The 17,424-nt window shown below is 33.7% G+C and overlaps 1 protein-coding gene across 1 annotated transcript; it reads right to left on the bottom strand.

Moving 5' to 3' along the window:
- Positions 1-226: 226 nt before the first annotated feature.
- Positions 227-13,838, bottom strand: LOC148298467 (multidrug resistance protein homolog 49-like; the record flags this gene model as incomplete). The annotated part of the gene is made up of 11 exons (XM_088276854.1): positions 227-397; positions 1,079-1,282; positions 1,374-1,499; positions 2,511-2,735; positions 3,808-3,938; positions 5,068-5,239; positions 6,683-6,854; positions 8,197-8,297; positions 9,198-9,488; positions 10,430-10,532; positions 13,722-13,838. Coding segments are annotated over 11 exons (1,813 nt in total), but the record flags the coding sequence as incomplete, so codon positions are not given.
- Positions 13,839-17,424: the final 3,586 nt, after the last annotated feature.

Here is a 17,424-nt window from a genome sequence, read left to right as displayed (position 1 = left end):
ACAGTATGGCGTTATCCTAAAATCACCTTTATGTACTATATTACTTTCTGTAAAAGTCTACGTACATATTTGTAAAAACAATTATTTTATAATTTCATTACTTTTTCACGGACACAACGTTATAATCTACAAGACACTATTTTCTTCTTCTTTCTATTTACATTCCTGCATAGTGAAATGTACCTTTTAAATCCATTTTCTTTAAAATAATGCTGGTAGACGTTACCTTGTCAAGGGCCACTTGCACTTTGCGTTCGCTCGTATTGTCCAGCGCCGATGTGGCTTCATCGAGCAATAATATTTTAGGGTTCCTGACCAGGGCCCTAGCAATGGCGATGCGTTGTTTCTGACCTCCTGATAGCTGGGTGCCTCTCTCACCGACAAGTGTGTCATAACCCTGCCAAAGAGAATGGAATTTACTGTAGTGAGAAATTTATCATAAAAATAATGCAATTAATTGTAGTCAAGCAATTTCTTTGAATGGGATTCATGGTAGTGAAGAAATTTATTATAGATTAATATGTAATCCTGCCAAAAATGGAGTTTATTGTAGTGAAGTAATATTTATTGTGGACTATTGTGTGCTATGACCCTGCCAAAAAGAATGGGATTTATTGTAATGAAGATCCTTATTTTAAAAAAATAATTAAATTATTGTAGTCAAGTAATATCTTTGTTTGTCATAACTCTGCCAAAAATAATGAAATTCATTGTAGTGAATTTATTGTAGACAATATTATAATATTAATAATATTTATTTATTTATTGTAAATTTATTTATTTATGTGCCAAAACTTTGCAAGAAATAATGTAATTTTTGCTGTGAAGTCATTTGTTGTAGACAAGCGTGTATCATAACCCTGCCAAAAATAATAAAATTTATTGTGCATTCTACATTGTATGGTTTACAATATATGAGCGTTATTTTGACAATCAAAAATGTTCCCACCCACCGCGTTCTCAACCTAGTATCCATGTATCATTTCTAGTCGCAGTTAAGGCTGATTTGGTCACATTTTCGATACTTTGAAACCCACCAACACAAATGTTGCATGGGTAATGATCAAGGTACACCTACCTTTGGCAGAGTTTTCACGAAGGTGTGCGCGTTGGCTTGTCGGGCCGCCTTCTCTATGTCTTCTATGGTGGCGTCATCCCGGCCAAACCTGATGTTCTCCGCAATAGTTGTATTGAAGAGGATTGGCTCTTGACCAACAACACCTATGTTCTTCCTCAGCCAATTTACCGACAGGTTTCTGATGTCTCTATTATCTAGCAGTACCTGCAATACCACAAAGATTAATACAACTAATTCAATTAGGAGTACAACACTAAAAATGGTAATTTAATTAAAGTTTAAAAGTAAAACTCACACTTCCTTCTATGGGATCATAGAATCTCTGGACCAATTGTATGCAAGTGGACTTTCCACACCCAGAACTGCCAACAACAGCAACGGTTTGACCTCTGTTGATTGTCAAATCTAATCCTTGCAAAATCTGTAATAATAAGTAAAAAAATAATATACAGTGCTATGTATATCCCAGGATCTCAAACATTTTTTAGACTAGCACCTCCTGCTAAAATATTTCGTCGATTCAAGAAATAAAATTGCCTGAGTATATAAAAAAATTGCCTAAACTATTACCAGTTTAGAATGCTGAAGACGTATCCATCCCTGTAAAAGACAAGGTGCTTGTCGAAAACGGTTGGAAAAATAGTGCCAAAAACAAAAGGGCTTTAAAACAATGTTTGAGGGATTTTTATTCATAAAGAAATACTTTACTGTTTTATCATTCAAACAAAAAATATTTTACAAATTGTGTTCAAATAATTGTGTCAGGATGCATGAATGCGGAAGATGCGAAGATTGTATTTAAAGACAGACTGGAGTAGCGTTCTATTCCCTCTGCCCACCCTTGCGTGGAAGTGGCGTGGCGGTTAGATAGTTACTACTATCTTATTCTTCTTCTTCATTAGCCCTCTAACCTCCATTGCTGGATATAGGCTTCTTCCCCTTCTTTCCATTTCCTCCGGTTAGTTGCTGCTTGCAACCAGTTTTTACTCTCCACAGCGACTATGTCGTCGGACCATCTTTTTTGGGGTCGTCCGACATCTCTTTTGTTCTGTTTTGAATATTGAAAGCATTTACCTTGTGGATCATATTGATATATTATTTTGAGAAATAAAAAGACTTTGTTTTTTGATCCACTCACATTTTTATTAACCAACTAGTTTCGGCAACAACCTGTTGCCCTCTTCGAGGTTTATCATATCATACTATCTAAGTCATAAATTAAACCCTGAAGAGGGCACCAGGTTGTTGCCGAAACTAATTGGTTAATAAAAATTTGAGTGGATCAAAAAACAAAGTCTTTTTATTTGTCGAAATAATATCTCTTTTATTTTCCCAAGGTCTTCATCGTAAAATTCTTGGGGTCCGTCTTGTAGGGTCCTGTCTTGCAACTACTTACTGCACTGCACGGTTATTATAAATATGTTCAACTCACATTGACATCCGGTCTTGAAGGATAGTTGAAGTATACATTTTGGAAGGTAATGTTCCCCACACACGTGTCTGGCTTCTCTCCCTTGTCGGCCAAAGGGTCCATCACGGACTCGCCATCGATAACTTGGAATATCTTGGCACCAGCTCCTTTTGCCATCCCAAACACCTCGATGAATGGAGTCGAAATACCGAAATTCATGGTTCCTGTCAATACTCCAAAGAACACCTAAAAATAAGATAAAAAATCAGAAATGAAGACTCTCAGGAGCATGTCTAGCAAGAGTCTACAAGATATTATGGGTGCACTGGCATAAAACGTTAACTCGTAAATATGCAATTTTGACTTAATGACGCACTTTTATAAAGTTTTCAATGTTCTATAGACTGGCAAAATACACCAAGTAGTTTAAAATGTCATATTTTATTGGTTTTACAAGTAAATTCAGCTGTAAGTTTAATAGGGAGTATGTTATTTAGGCTAAAAGCTTTAAATAACAGGGATTATTCAAACAGAGATTTTAGAATATGGATTTAAAATATAACTTTGTTTTATAATCGTTTTAATTATTTTTTTATAACTTAATTATAATGTCTACCGGTTTCGAAGCTAACCGCTTCTTTGTCTTGAAAAAGAAGCGGTTAGCTTTAAAATCGGTAGACATTGTAATTAAGTTATAATAAAATATTTTGAGTGATTTTAAAACAAAGTTAAATTTTAATTATAAAATGTAAAATCACAAAGTTATTGCTACAAACATAAATTATATTATAGAGATTTTTTAGTTAACGTTTTTTGCCAGTATACCTACGATATATTGAAAACTGTCCCATCGGATTCCCAGATCTGATACAGAAGGATTTATTTATTAATTTTTTTTAATTTTATTTATTCGGGTATTGTACAGCAAACATATAAAAAAATGATATAATAAACAATAGTTACATTAACAATAATAGACATTACATTACATTAACAAAAAATAGTTACGTTAAAAAAAGCCAATTAAACAATTCCACATTTATGTTATAAAACTATTAAAAAGATTTTAAAAAAAGGGTATTGTATAAAATAATAGATTTAGCAGGAAGGAGAATCAAATAAAAGGATCTATGCTTCCTTACAGACCTTCTCTTGCAAAACAATTTTTACTCAGACTACCATATTCTTCATCTGAGGTTGAGATATCAAAAATGTAAATATAACTCAAAAATCAAAAAAAAAAATTATTAAAATAAGTGGGGAAAACCCAGATTTTGAACAAGTATTTGGACACACTCGTGAGAAAGAGAATACTTACAGAAACCATAACTGCCGGTGTATAGGTCTCCCTGTCTTCGATGATCAGTCCAACACCATACCAGAAGGATAGAGCATATGTGGAATAAATGCAAAACCATAGGACTCCCAGCCCTAATCCCGTGAAAAAACCTACACAACGAAAAAAAGAGAAAATCATATATGTTAACAGTAAATAAAACCTTACCTAAACCTGACCCCCTATATACAAGTAAATTTCATAATGGAATTATTTCCTATTACATAACACTCTACCTTACTAACCTTAACCATAATGCTGCTTATCCCAGGGGTAGGCAGAGAGAATAGAACGCCACACCAATCTGTCTTTGTCTCTTCATTCATTCACGGATCTCCTCATACATACCCGCCCATTATTCCGCCTCCTGACCTGACCATACCCAAGTATTTGAAATTCTTGATCTTACCAAGTTTTCTTCGGTCTTCCTATGCTCTTATTTCCAGCTACATTCGCCTCACATTCGTTTCATTCTTCTTTCTTCACTCATTCGTTTCACATATCGCTCACTCCTTTCAAGAACGTCATAAATCAAAAATCGTAAATTTTCAGTTGTGCATGTTTTCGGAATGCCCAGAAAATGTACCATATCCCAGAAAAAGAGGCATATTTGCAAGAGGCAAAGTGTTGAATTTGTATTTTGAAGAAAAGGTATTGTTTGATTAATTTTTTAAACATCCTTAATATTTTTCAAATGGAGAAAAAACCTTCAGGTTTTACCTAAAAAGATCTGTTGCACAGTAAAAAGTTCAGTAAGTGGCTTGATATTAATTTTTAATACATTGTATTATATTTTTAAACTTTAAAAACGTTCTCCTGAAAAATCAAGTATTTTGATTTATGACGTTCTTGAAAAGAGTAAGCGATATCCAAACCATGTCAATTAACCATTATTAATTTTATTGATAATGCTTATCTCAGTCTTGCAATCTTTCCATATTTCACCACTTGAACATCTATCATACATCGTTTTGCTGTACTGAGAGAACGCATCTCGACTGCATTCAGTCTACTTTGATTATTTTTTTACTAACTCTATGCTTAATTTTCAGAAATGTATGGGTTGGTACCAAGATTCCGTTGTGCACTGCCAGTTTGACTTTCGGTATTTGCTATAACTGATTTTACTGCACCATTCACTCTCCTTTCTGTTTCTTTATCAATCTTTTCATACCTAGAATGAATGTATGTCAATGTTACAAGCAATGCTTGTAATACAATGTTACATAGGTGATTAGTCACCTCTTTTGATGTTGATGTTTTGGGCTTTTACTAAATTGTCCCTGAATCTTTTTGACTCTTTTTCTTGTCCTCCAAAGGCAATGACGGTTCGAATGCCACTCAAAACTTCTTCAGCAAGGGATCCAGCAAATCCGTATGCTATGGATTCTTGCTTTGCAAGCCTTGATGATACCTGTAAAATAAAACAAAAATATACGCGACTTAGATTTGAACTTTTTAGGTTCTAGAAACAGTTGATTTTATGCATTGCTTTCATTGCTCGATTGCTATATATGGGATAGAGACAAGGGCAGACACAGCGAGAAACAAATCTCTTTTTAGAACTACAGAAATGAGGACATTGAGGTGTATACATTAAGAGACCGAACAAGGAACACGGGAATTAAAATGTGTAGTACGGAGGATATAGTCAGATGGGGAAGACAGCGAAGATGATTCTGGAATGCCCATGTCAATAGAATGCGAGAGAAAAGTCTGCCCTGAATTGCTTTTTAGGAGAACCCAAATGAAAGAAGACCTCCAAAACAATGGTGTGACAGCTGGCAGTCTACGTCGCAAGAGACGGATAATGGAACAGACAGATTAGAGGATCTATAAGGAAAAAGAAGCACTTTTTGCATTTGTTGATCATTTGATTATTTCAGGATTGAAAAAGGATTTCAAGGAGGAAAATCTCTCTGAATTATATGGAACACTTATTTTAATATGGGTAGAATGGTGAATGTTACACGTGTATAAAGCGATCACTTAAACCAGCCTTTGAAAAGTCTTTCACTTTCTTTCCCATCTATGTTTGAGATATCAATAAATAAAATCTTGATATAAATAATTCCTGAGCTGAGAATCTTAGTTTACGAATCCAGAATTCGTAAACTAAGATTTGGAGACATTAAAAAATACATATTTAATAAATATACATATTACATATAGAATTGTGCGTTTTCTATTATCCTCCATTTCCATTTAATAAGAGTGAGTCACAGTAATGCGTGGCCGGGTAGAGCTAGTGCAATGGTACTCAACCTTTTTATTTCTTTGGGTCACATACATATATTTTTAATGTCATGCAGGCCGCAACACTATACTATGTAGTGTGAAGCAAAAATCACAAAACACCTTCCTTTAGAAAACAATTTTAAGATTAAAAATTATCTTAAAATTATTGCGTGTGCAATAGCAACACTCTTTACTAGATCTGTGTGGACCATAATGATAATTCTCTTCGGGTGTTACTATTTTTGTATCAAAGTTAAAACGAATATATAAAATTTAGAATGCTGATTATTTTTAAATCATACTCCTGATAATAAATGTGTTAAGGGCCGCACATAAAAGTTTGGTGGGCCTCGGGTTGAGTATCAATGAGCTATTAGTGTAATAATAAATCCTGGAACGACTAGTTGTGATCGGTAGCCTGGAGGGAAAGAGAGGGAGAGGAAGATCCCCCATATGATGGACCGATCAAATTAAGGCAGCAGCAGGCACCTCAGTGGTTGGAGCGCTACGTGCAGCGCAGTCAAGGGATAACTGGAGAAGAGTCATTGCTTCTGCAAGGGTCACAACCCTCAGACATGAGGAATAAGACGGAGAAGAAGAAATAGTAAATCAGCCTTACCACTCCTACAGTACCGACAGATATCATGGTGACAGGGAAAGAAGCCAGACACACGAGAGCCAGTTTCCAGCCTCGGGTGAAGGCGAGAACGAGGCACCCAAAACAGGAGACCCAGTAATGTAAACATGTCGTCACTTTCTCTCCAATACCATCTTCCAGCTTTACAAGATCCCTGTCCAAGAAAATACAAGCAAATAATTACAGTGACAAGATATCATAGTTTATTGTAACTGCAGACAGTTGGTAGAATTCCATTTTGAATTGTTGGGTAATATATCCAAAATTAAACACGGTTATTGGATTTAATTCTACTTTTATTTACATACATATGATAATATCGCTCACTCCTTTCAATAACGTCCTAAATCAAAAATCGACAATTTTCAGTTGTGTATGTTTTAGGAATACCCAGAAAATGTACTATATCCCAGCAAAAGAGGCATATTTTTAAATTAATATTTACCCGCTACAGGGCAGAAAGTGTTGTTTTTGCATTTGGAAGAAAAGGTATTGTTTAATTATTTTTTTAAATATACTAAATATCTTTCAAATGGAGAAAAAACCTTCAGGTTTTACCTAAAATAATCTGTTGCACAATAAAAAGTTCAATAAGTGGCTTGATATTTATTTTTAATACATTGTATTATATTTTTAAACTTTAAAAACATTCTCCTGCAAAATCAAGTTTTTTGATTTATGACTTTCTTGAAAGGAGTGAGCGATATGTGACGCGTTTCGTCTTATTAAGACATTTTCAAACACTCTATCAACAGTGTTATCATGGAGACAGAGAAGGAAGCCCGGAAGAAGAAGAAGACATCTGCTTGTATTACGTACCACATACGCCTCATAAATTTGTTATACTGTCCTTTCTTCACTCAGTCAATTCACAATTTAACACCAACCAAACAAATTCAACACTCTCCTTATCATTCATCGTTTACTTTGTGTAATACCACTTTTATAAACACTTATTTGTACCGGTTCCGGAATAATCATTCCATCAACAGGTCATTAAAATAAAATTATTACGGTTTTGACATTTCGCTCACTCCTTTCAAGAAAGTCATAAATCAAAAAACTTGATTTTTCAGGAGAATGTTTATAAAGTTTAAAAATATAATACAATGTATTAAAAATAAATATCAAGCCACTTATTGAAATTTTTACTGTGCAACAGATCTTTTTAGGTAAAACCTGCAGATTTTTTCTCTATTTGAAAAATATTTAGTATGTAGTACATTTTCTGGGCATTCCGAAAACACGCACAACTGAAAATTGTCGATTTTTGATATTTGACGTGGTTGAAAGGAGTGAGCAAAATGTCAAACCATAATAATTTTATTTTAATGAAGACATCAGGCGATAATATCCGGTACAAATAAGCGTTTAAAAAAGTGGTATTACACAATGTGAATGATGAATGATAAGGAGAGTGTTATATTACAATACCACAAAGTTAACGCTTTTAATATACAAAATATACAAACGAATTTTAATTAAATTTTTCTTACGTTGACATTCTGGATGCAAAATCGCCAGATTCATTAAGGTCATAGTATCCCACATCTTTGTTTAGGGCAGATTGCATAAACCTCTTTCTTATTGTGAATATCTGAAATGAAAAAAAAAATGAAAAAAAAGGAAGTAAAGGTTGAGATCCTAAGCATAAAATAATATTAATATAGTCCAATAATGGTACCAGTCCAGGGTAATATTGAACAAATATTATTTATTTAACACTCCCCCCCTGGGAATCGAGCCAGAGACCTCCAACACGCTTACCATTACACCACGGAGGCGGACTGTATAAACCAAGGGTGGCCAACCCGCGGACCGCGGAGCATTTCACATATTTTTTCTTTAAGTGTATATAAAACCACCAAAAGATCATTTCGCCGTGCGTGGTTCGTATCATATCCCATATATGGAAGTATTTCACTATCGTCACAATTTCAAGACCCATATAATGGCATCAAGTAGTAAAGACGTTGGACCAAAGAAGAGAAGAGTAACAGAAGAACTGAGAAGTTTTCTGATTATTGTATTGCCTAACCCTAATTTAATAAATTTGTTTGATTCTCATTTTCATTATATTTTAAAAAAAAATAAAAAATTATATATATATATATATATATATATATATATATATATATATATATATATATATATATATATATATATATATATATATATATATATATATATATATATATATATATATATATATATATATATATATATATATATATATATATATATATATATATATATATATATATATATATATATATATATATATATATATATATATATATATATATATATGTATATATATGTATATATATGTATATATGTTTTCTTTGAATAATAGAAGAAATTTGGTTTTACGGCCCGGTGTAAAATGTCATTTCTAAAATCTGGTCCGGCTGCTGAAAAGGTTGGCCACCCATGGTATAAACTTATAAACAAATGAACGACTTGATGTAACAGTTAAAATAAACAAATTACACACCTGATTGTGAGCAACGTAATTGGCCATCATGGTGGCAAAGTAGCTGAATATCAGCAAGGTCAGCCCAAGGAGAAAGTTCCTGAGGGCGAAGGTGGAGATGGCATCGGAGAACTCGACCGGCTCCAGGCCCACGATGGGCGCGCCGGGGATCTGCGACAGCTCGTAGTATATCATGGCCTGCGTCAGCTCTGAAAACACCAGCGTGTTGAGAGGCGCCACACACCCCGTCACCAGCGAACAAGACAGTGCCAGCCCCAGCATGACGCGATCCTTCGTCGTGGTGAATCTGAACTGAAAGGAAAAGAGAAAAGGATTTATTTATTCGTTTTAAAGAAAACAACAGGCAAAAACAAATAAAAAATACAATATTTACATGCAAAACAAACCAATTAACCACTACGCCGCCTGATCTCAGGGGTTGGAAGATAGAATAGAATGATTATTTGATATGAATCAAGCGTTTATTATTGAACTAGTGGATAATTGTACAAGTTTTTTTTAATTAAAAAAAAGATATATATTTGTGTTTTTATTATTTACAAAAATACTTCAATTTCATAATATTTCTGTGAGCCTAAGCGGCTCATTATTAAAAATAGGTATCAAATTGTCGTACAGTGAGTTTGAACCCGAAAACTCTGACTTGAGAATCCGCAACACTAACCACGGGACCACAACCCGACATTTGAATTATTGAATTTTACACTAAACTTATAAATCTTTTATTTTTCAACTTGATTATTTTTCAATGCTTAGGGCCTAATTTTTTTTCATATTGCCATAAAACACAAATTTCAGTTCATTTGAAATGCAGTAACCCGTGCTGACTTACATGGGAACATTTTCATACAAGGATGAAAATAAATATTAGCGATTTTACACCCTAATATTTATTTAATATTACCCTGGACTGGTCCCTGAAGCGCAGGAGTGATCACCTTGCCTTCATGTAAGTAACAATTAAGATAACACCGCGTCAATACGATGCAGTGCCTTACGCATCATTGGGTGCAGATATGGGCAAGAAGAAGAATTTACGTAGACATAGATTTCAGCAAACTAGTCCATTTCAAATTCCAAGAGTTTACTTTTTAGACAAACTAGCTGCGTTATTAAATTGTAATTCACTAGCGATTTTTTAAACTCTAGTTTTGAGACATTTTTATTTTAATTTCATCACTTAAAAAAGTTGTGTGAAAAGTCTCTATTTTTAAAAAAGATAATTCAATTACCAGTTTGTAAAATGAAAGCGGTGAAGGGTCATTGTTGGGCGGTGGCTCTGAGGATGTGTCGCTTGTATTGTCGATGCCTTCCTTGGGCGGAGGTACAAATGTTCTGGAAAATTAAGAAAGAAGTCATTACTTTGTCTAGCGGATAAGCCACTACTGTTGCAGTTTTCGTTTGTTTAGAATACATGACCAGGATACTGCCATGTTGCTCACTCCTTTCAAGAACGTCATAAATCAATCATCTAATGACGATCTCTCTTTATAACGATTACAATGCCCAGTCCATCCTATATCGTTAAAAAGAGAGATTACTGTAATAGTTTTTAAAAAAGACAAAATGAAAACCAAATGTTGAAGCATAAGTAAAAATAAAAACTTATAAGAGAAGCAATAACATCATGAATTTCTCAAAGAAATTCATTCATACATCAAACTACTCGTCCAACAAATCGCTCACTCCTTTCAAGAACGTCATGTATCAAAAATTGTCAATTTTCAGTTGTGCATGTTTTCGGAATGCCCAGAAAATGTACTATATTCCAGCAAAAGAAGCATATTTTTAACTTAATATTTACCCGCCACTGGGCAGAAAATCTTTTTTTTGCATTTTGATGAAAATGTATTGATTAATTTTTTTTAAAAATATATTAAATATTTTTCAAATGGAGAATAAACCTTCAGGTTTTACCTAAAAAGATCTGTTGCACAGTAAAAAGTTCAATAAGTGGCTTGATATTTATTTTTAAAATGTATTATATTTTTAAACTTTAAAAACGTTCTCCTGAAAAATCAAGTTTTTTGATTTATGACATTCTTGAAAGGAGTGAGCGATGTGTGAATGTCGCCTTGAAGAGGAGGACTTAGATCACATGTAGAGGTATTCATCAAAACTTTACTTTTCCACTATAAATCTTCTTCTTCTTCTTCTTCTTTTTCTAGGACTAAGTCCTGTCATTCTCTGGTCCGCTCCTGGGAGGTGGAAGACCAGCTATCCTTCCATCATTTAGGTGGTCTTCCTGGGGGTCTGATCACGCTTATGCTGCTGTCCGCTGCTATCCTCACCACTCGATCCGAACTTGCTCTTCCCACACGAATTCTCCTGAAACGTCTTCTTTCTCTTGCCCATCCCACAACATCTTCAACAAAGCAGATTTTTCTTATTTCAGAGTTTCTAACTCTGTCGCGAAGTGTTACGCCTGAAATGGGTTGTAGAGTCTTCATTTCGGATGTCCTAAGAAGGCTTTTTGTTCTCGCGGTGTCGACTCTTGTTTCCGTGCCGTATGTCATGTACGCCATTATAAATGATTTAAAATAATCAGGAATAAGCTTGTAAAATTGTTATATTTTGGTGCGATTTAATTATTTCATATCGGTTTAACACAGGATTGGTCACGTTTTGTCGCAACTTTAAAAGAATACAGTAAACAGAACAGATTTTAATGTAAAGGATTTTTAATGCATTATTGGAAATGTAACTTTATGGTGAAGATCTCCACACATGTTCTTTGGGTACCCGTTGAATGACGGCTACCCGAGCTTCCTTTCAGACCTCTCCAGCATTGACATTCCATTTCCCACTAATATTTCAACCTTATTCTCTTCTAACCCTTATCCGCACCCAATGGTGCATGGGGCACTGCATCGTATAGAAGCAGTGTTATCTGGATCATTAAATACACGAAGGAAAGGTGATCAGCCTTCCGCTTCAGGTACCAGTTCAGGGTCATATTAAATAAATATTAGACTGAAAAATCACTAATATATTTATTTTTGACCCTCTTGGGAATCGAACCCGGGACCTCCAGCATGGTAGCCTAGCGCACTAACCACTACACTATGGAGGTGAACAAACCTTATTAACCCACCCTAACCAACTTATATATAAAATAATATGTAAATTTCTTCAAATTAATTTATAAATATGTAAAGGTGTATGATAAATGTAACATAACTCACTATACAAAATAATATCACTAATAAAACTAACCCCACTGACAAGAATACCAATATTTTAAAATTCAAATGTAAAAAGTGTAAATGAAAAATAACTCAACACTGGCTAGAACTCACACTCTAGAAGGGTGAAAAGCCTTAAAAAAAATAGTATGTCTAGCTGTCTACCTTAAGGTGTCAGATATCATTGCTGATTAAATGTATTATATAATGCTTTTTTATTATTTTAAGAGATATGTTTTTAATGTTCTTAATGGGATTTTCCACAATTGCTAATTTATTGATAATCTTATTAATAATTGTTTAAAGCATAACAGTTTATTTATTTGTTTATATTTCTTCATACCGATAATTACAAATTAATTTGCTCTTGCTATACATATACTAGTTTATCAAGCTCTTTGCATCCTCTCCAAAATACCTGGTATATTATGCTAGGTATTTAACTATAAAGTATTAAATTTTACAGTCGTACAATTGTTTTCTCTCTATTAACACGTTATCCAAAGGACCTTTATCATTATTAAATTAATGTCCATATCATCACTACATACTTGTTTATCGTACACTCCGCGTTCCTCTCCCAAATACCTTTATAATATGCTGGGTATTTTATTATACAATTTTACAGTGGTGTACTCATTTTCTCTTACACATTATCCAAGAGACCTTTATAATTATTAATACATAATTTAATGTTCTATATGTATAACTTGTTTGTCATATACTCAGCGTTCCTCTCCTAAATAAATACCTGATATAATATGATTCTAAGTATTAAATTTTACAGTGGTGCAGTCATTCTCTCTTTACTTACACATTATCCAAGGAACCTTTATCATTATAAATAATTTATTATGTCCCATATCACCTTTAGGCACTTGTTCATAGCACCCTCTGCATTCCTCTCCCGAATAACTAATATAATATGCTAGGTATTTCATTATAAACTATAAAATTTTACATTGGTGCAGTTATTTTCTCTTTACTCACACGTTATCCAAGGAACCTTTATCATTATAAATAATTTATTATGTCCGATATCACCTCTATGCACTTGTTCATAGTACACTCTGCGTTCCTCTCCCGAATACCCAGTATAATATGCTAGGTATTTCATAATAAAAAATTAAATTTTACAGTGGTGCAGTCATTCTCTCTTTACTTACACATAGTCCAAGGAACCTTTATCATTATAAATAATTTATTATGTTCGATTTCACCTTTATGCACTTCTTCATTGTGTATGCGTTCTTCTCCAAAATACCCAGTATAATATGCTAGGTATTTCATTATAAAGTATTAAATTTTACAGTGGTGCAGTTATTTTCTCTTTACTTACACGTTATCCAAGGGACCTTTATCATTCTTAAACCCGCCCGAGTCGCCATTGCCTATAGTGTATGATTTGCTCATCTTGATTGGTTGTTCTCCTCTCGTGAGGTGTCCTCCGGGAGAACTGAAATCAAAACACAGGGGTGTATTAAATGTTGAAAATTATGTTTTTTATAATTAATTTATACTTTGTGAATATCACCATGTATATCAGTCTTTTTGAAAATGGGCGAAAACGCCCCCTCGTGAGCGCTGGTGGCCTAGAGGGGGTAAGAGGCCCAGAAAAAAATGGGTTACCCATTTTTAATTTGAAAGCTAACCTAGTGAAAAATGGTTCACTAGGTTAGCTTTCAAATTAAAATTGATTGTTTATTTGAATTTGAATAATAGACACTCTCAATATTTTAAAGTTGCGTTTTAATTGCTCCCACTGGTAAAAAAGTGACTTTTAGAATTAAAATAATGAATGTCATTGTGGTTTTTAAGATGTGGTATATATATATATATGAATGTATGAAGAATGAAAAGAGTCTGAAAGAATTTAAAAATCAATGTTTTGTGTACTGTGAGGAAATGTAAATACACACATGAATGTTACGCGTGTCACTTAAACCAGCCTATGACGGTCGTAAGCCCTGTAAGTGCCTAAACTTGGATTTTTTTTTTCTTTATTTTAAATTCTTTTGCATTACATGACACACATAGTAAAGGGTATAAGGTATTCTTCTTCATCTTTGTTGAGATGTGAGATAATTAAAAATTTTCTTAAAATTATGTAATTTAGGAGACATTTTTCATCAATATTTTTTTTTTAAATATAACTATGACATGAGAGAGTCTTGGAAGAAATATTAGGTAACAGTCCATTTTTCCGCCTCCGTAGTGTGATGGTCAGCATGCTCGGCTACCATTCTGGAGGTCCCGGGTTCGATTCCCAGGGGGGTTTAATAAATATAAGTGATTTTTTCACCCTAATATTTATTCAATATTACACTGGACTGGTACCTGAAGTGGAGGGCTGATCACCTTTCCTTCATGTGTAAACGATCGAGATAACACTGCGTTTATATGAAGCAATGCCCTATGCACCATTGGGGTGCGGTAAGGGTTTTATTATTATTATTTGATCAATATTTTTTTTTTTTAAATATAACTATGACATGAGAGAGTCTTGGAAAATATATTAGGTAACAGTCCATTTTTCATTTGTTATTTTTTTTATCGAAAAACAAATCATTGATACGTTTATACGTTATATGTTACGCGTGATTCACGGTATTACATTCCGAAAATATTGCACAACACGGTGATAATTACTATTTTTTTAACGCTTGCATGCCGAATCGTCACTCTTCTGACTAATTGTCGCTAGATGATTCGATTTTTTTATTTTTTATTTGGTAGCTCGTGTAATCGAATTAAAAGTCGACTTTTTCCTTACCTTTAGATATTTTATTCGTTTTTTTTTTATTCGATCGCATACAAATACATCGCAAATACAAATACAACGACACACCAATCTGTCTTTACAAACAGTCTTCGCTTCTTCTACATCCACGCATCTCCTCATACATCTTCTTCCTTCTTCAAACCCTTATCCGCCCCCCATGGTGCATAGGGGACTGCATATAAACGCAGTGTTATCTTAATCGTTAACACATGGAAAGGTGATCAGCCCTCACTTTCAGGTACCAGTCCAGGGTGATATTGAATAAATATTAGAGTGAAAAAATATTTATTTGACCCCACTTGGGAATCGAACCCGGGACCTCCAGAATGGTAGCCGAGCGTGCTGACCATTACACTATGGAGGCGGACACATACATAACTAATACCCACCGATTATTCCAACTCCCAACAAGACCACTTTCAAGTATTTGGAAATAATCATGCCAAGTTTTCCTCGGTCTTCCTCTGCTTTTATAACCAACTACATTCGTCTCATAAATTTATTTTACTATTATTTTCTCACTCATTTGATTCACATGTCCACGCCGTCATAATACAACTTTCTTAATTTTATCGATAATGCTTATCTCGGCCTTGCATTTTTTCCTTATAATCACCATTCGAACATCTATGATCAACGTTTTGCCACACATTCGTCTGAGAGAAGTCATTTTGGCTGCATTCAGTCTACTTTCATCCTTCTTTTGCCAACTCCATGCTTCTCTTCCATACATTACGATTGGTGTTGCAATAGTGTCGTAAAATCAAGTAACTAAAGTTGTTTTAAAACACTTTCCTTATCATTCATCGTGCACCTTGTGTAATACCACTTAAAAATACCCCACGATTACTGGTTTCGTAATAACCATTCCATCATCGGGTCAAATGTAGACTGCGTTATATTGCCATACCACAAAGTTAACAATGCTTTTAATATACAATATATAAACTTTACAAAATCAAACAACTTTGTTTTTGACTTTGTGGTATGGCAATATAACCATACCACAAAGTTAACAATGCATTTAATATACAAAATATAAACTTTACAAAATCAAACAACTTTGTTTTTGACTTTGTGGTATGGCAATATAACCATACCACAAAGTTAACAATGCATTTAATATACAAAATATAAACTTTACAAAATCAAACAACTTTGTTTTTGACTTTGTGGTATGGCAATATAACCATACCACAAAGTTAACAATGCATTTAATATACAAAATATAAACTTTACAAAATCAAACAACTTTGTTTTTGACTTTTTGGTATGGCAATGTTAACCACAATGTTAACAATGCTTTTATAATAATAAAACCCTTATCCGCACCCCAATGGTGCATAGGGCACTATCATATAAACGCAGTGTTTTCTTGATCGTTTACACATGAAGGAAGGGTGATCAGCCCTCCGCTTCAGGTACCAGTCCATGGTAATATTGAATAAATATTACAGTGAAAAAATCACTTATATTTATTTTACCCCCCTTGGGAATCGAACCCGGGACCTCCAGAACGGTAGCCGAGCGTGCTGACCATTACACTACGGAGGCGGACAAAATGCTTTTAATATACAAAATATAAACTTTATATTAATTTCGGTTAATTATGAGTATTTCAATGTTTTATAATTTAGTACATAAAGCTTTATAATGACAGGGTTCTTGTCGAAACCGGTTGAATAAAGCGTACCAATAAAAAGTGGTTAAAACAATTTAATTTTATAAAGTTTATATTTTGTATATTAAAAGCATTGTTAACGTTGTGGTATGGCAATATAACGCAGTCTACATTTGACCTGATAATGGAATGATTATTAACGAAACCAGTATTCGAATTAATTTTAAAAAGTTTATAAAATGTGCCACAAAGTATCTGCGAAAAACATTCAAGAAATACAAAATATAACGTTTTGAATATTGAAAGCATTAACTTTGTGGATCATATTGATATATTATTTCGAGAAATAAAAATACTTTGTGTTCTGATCCACTCACATTTTTATTAACCAACTAGTTTCGGCAACAACCTGTTGCCCTTAAACCCTGAAGAGGGCAACAGGTTGTTGCCGAAACTAGTTGGTTAATAAAAATGTGAGTGAATCAGAACACAAAGTATTTTTATTTCTCGAAATAATAAACAAAATAAAAAGTTGTTTTCTTGGATTCATGATTTTTTTTCCTCGTACTAACTAACCATCACCCCGATTCTCCGAAGGGATGGGCAGAGAGAATATCAATCATCGTTCCAGATAAGATA

This window comes from Brachycentrus maculatus, unplaced genomic scaffold, assembly GCF_059751285.1.
Source record: "Brachycentrus maculatus isolate JH-2025_06_01 unplaced genomic scaffold, ASM5975128v1 h1tg001994l, whole genome shotgun sequence".
NCBI classification, from domain to species: Eukaryota; Metazoa; Arthropoda; class Insecta; order Trichoptera; family Brachycentridae; genus Brachycentrus; species Brachycentrus maculatus.
Note: the sequence above shows the minus strand (reverse complement) of the source record. Positions and strands in the feature narration are given on the sequence as shown.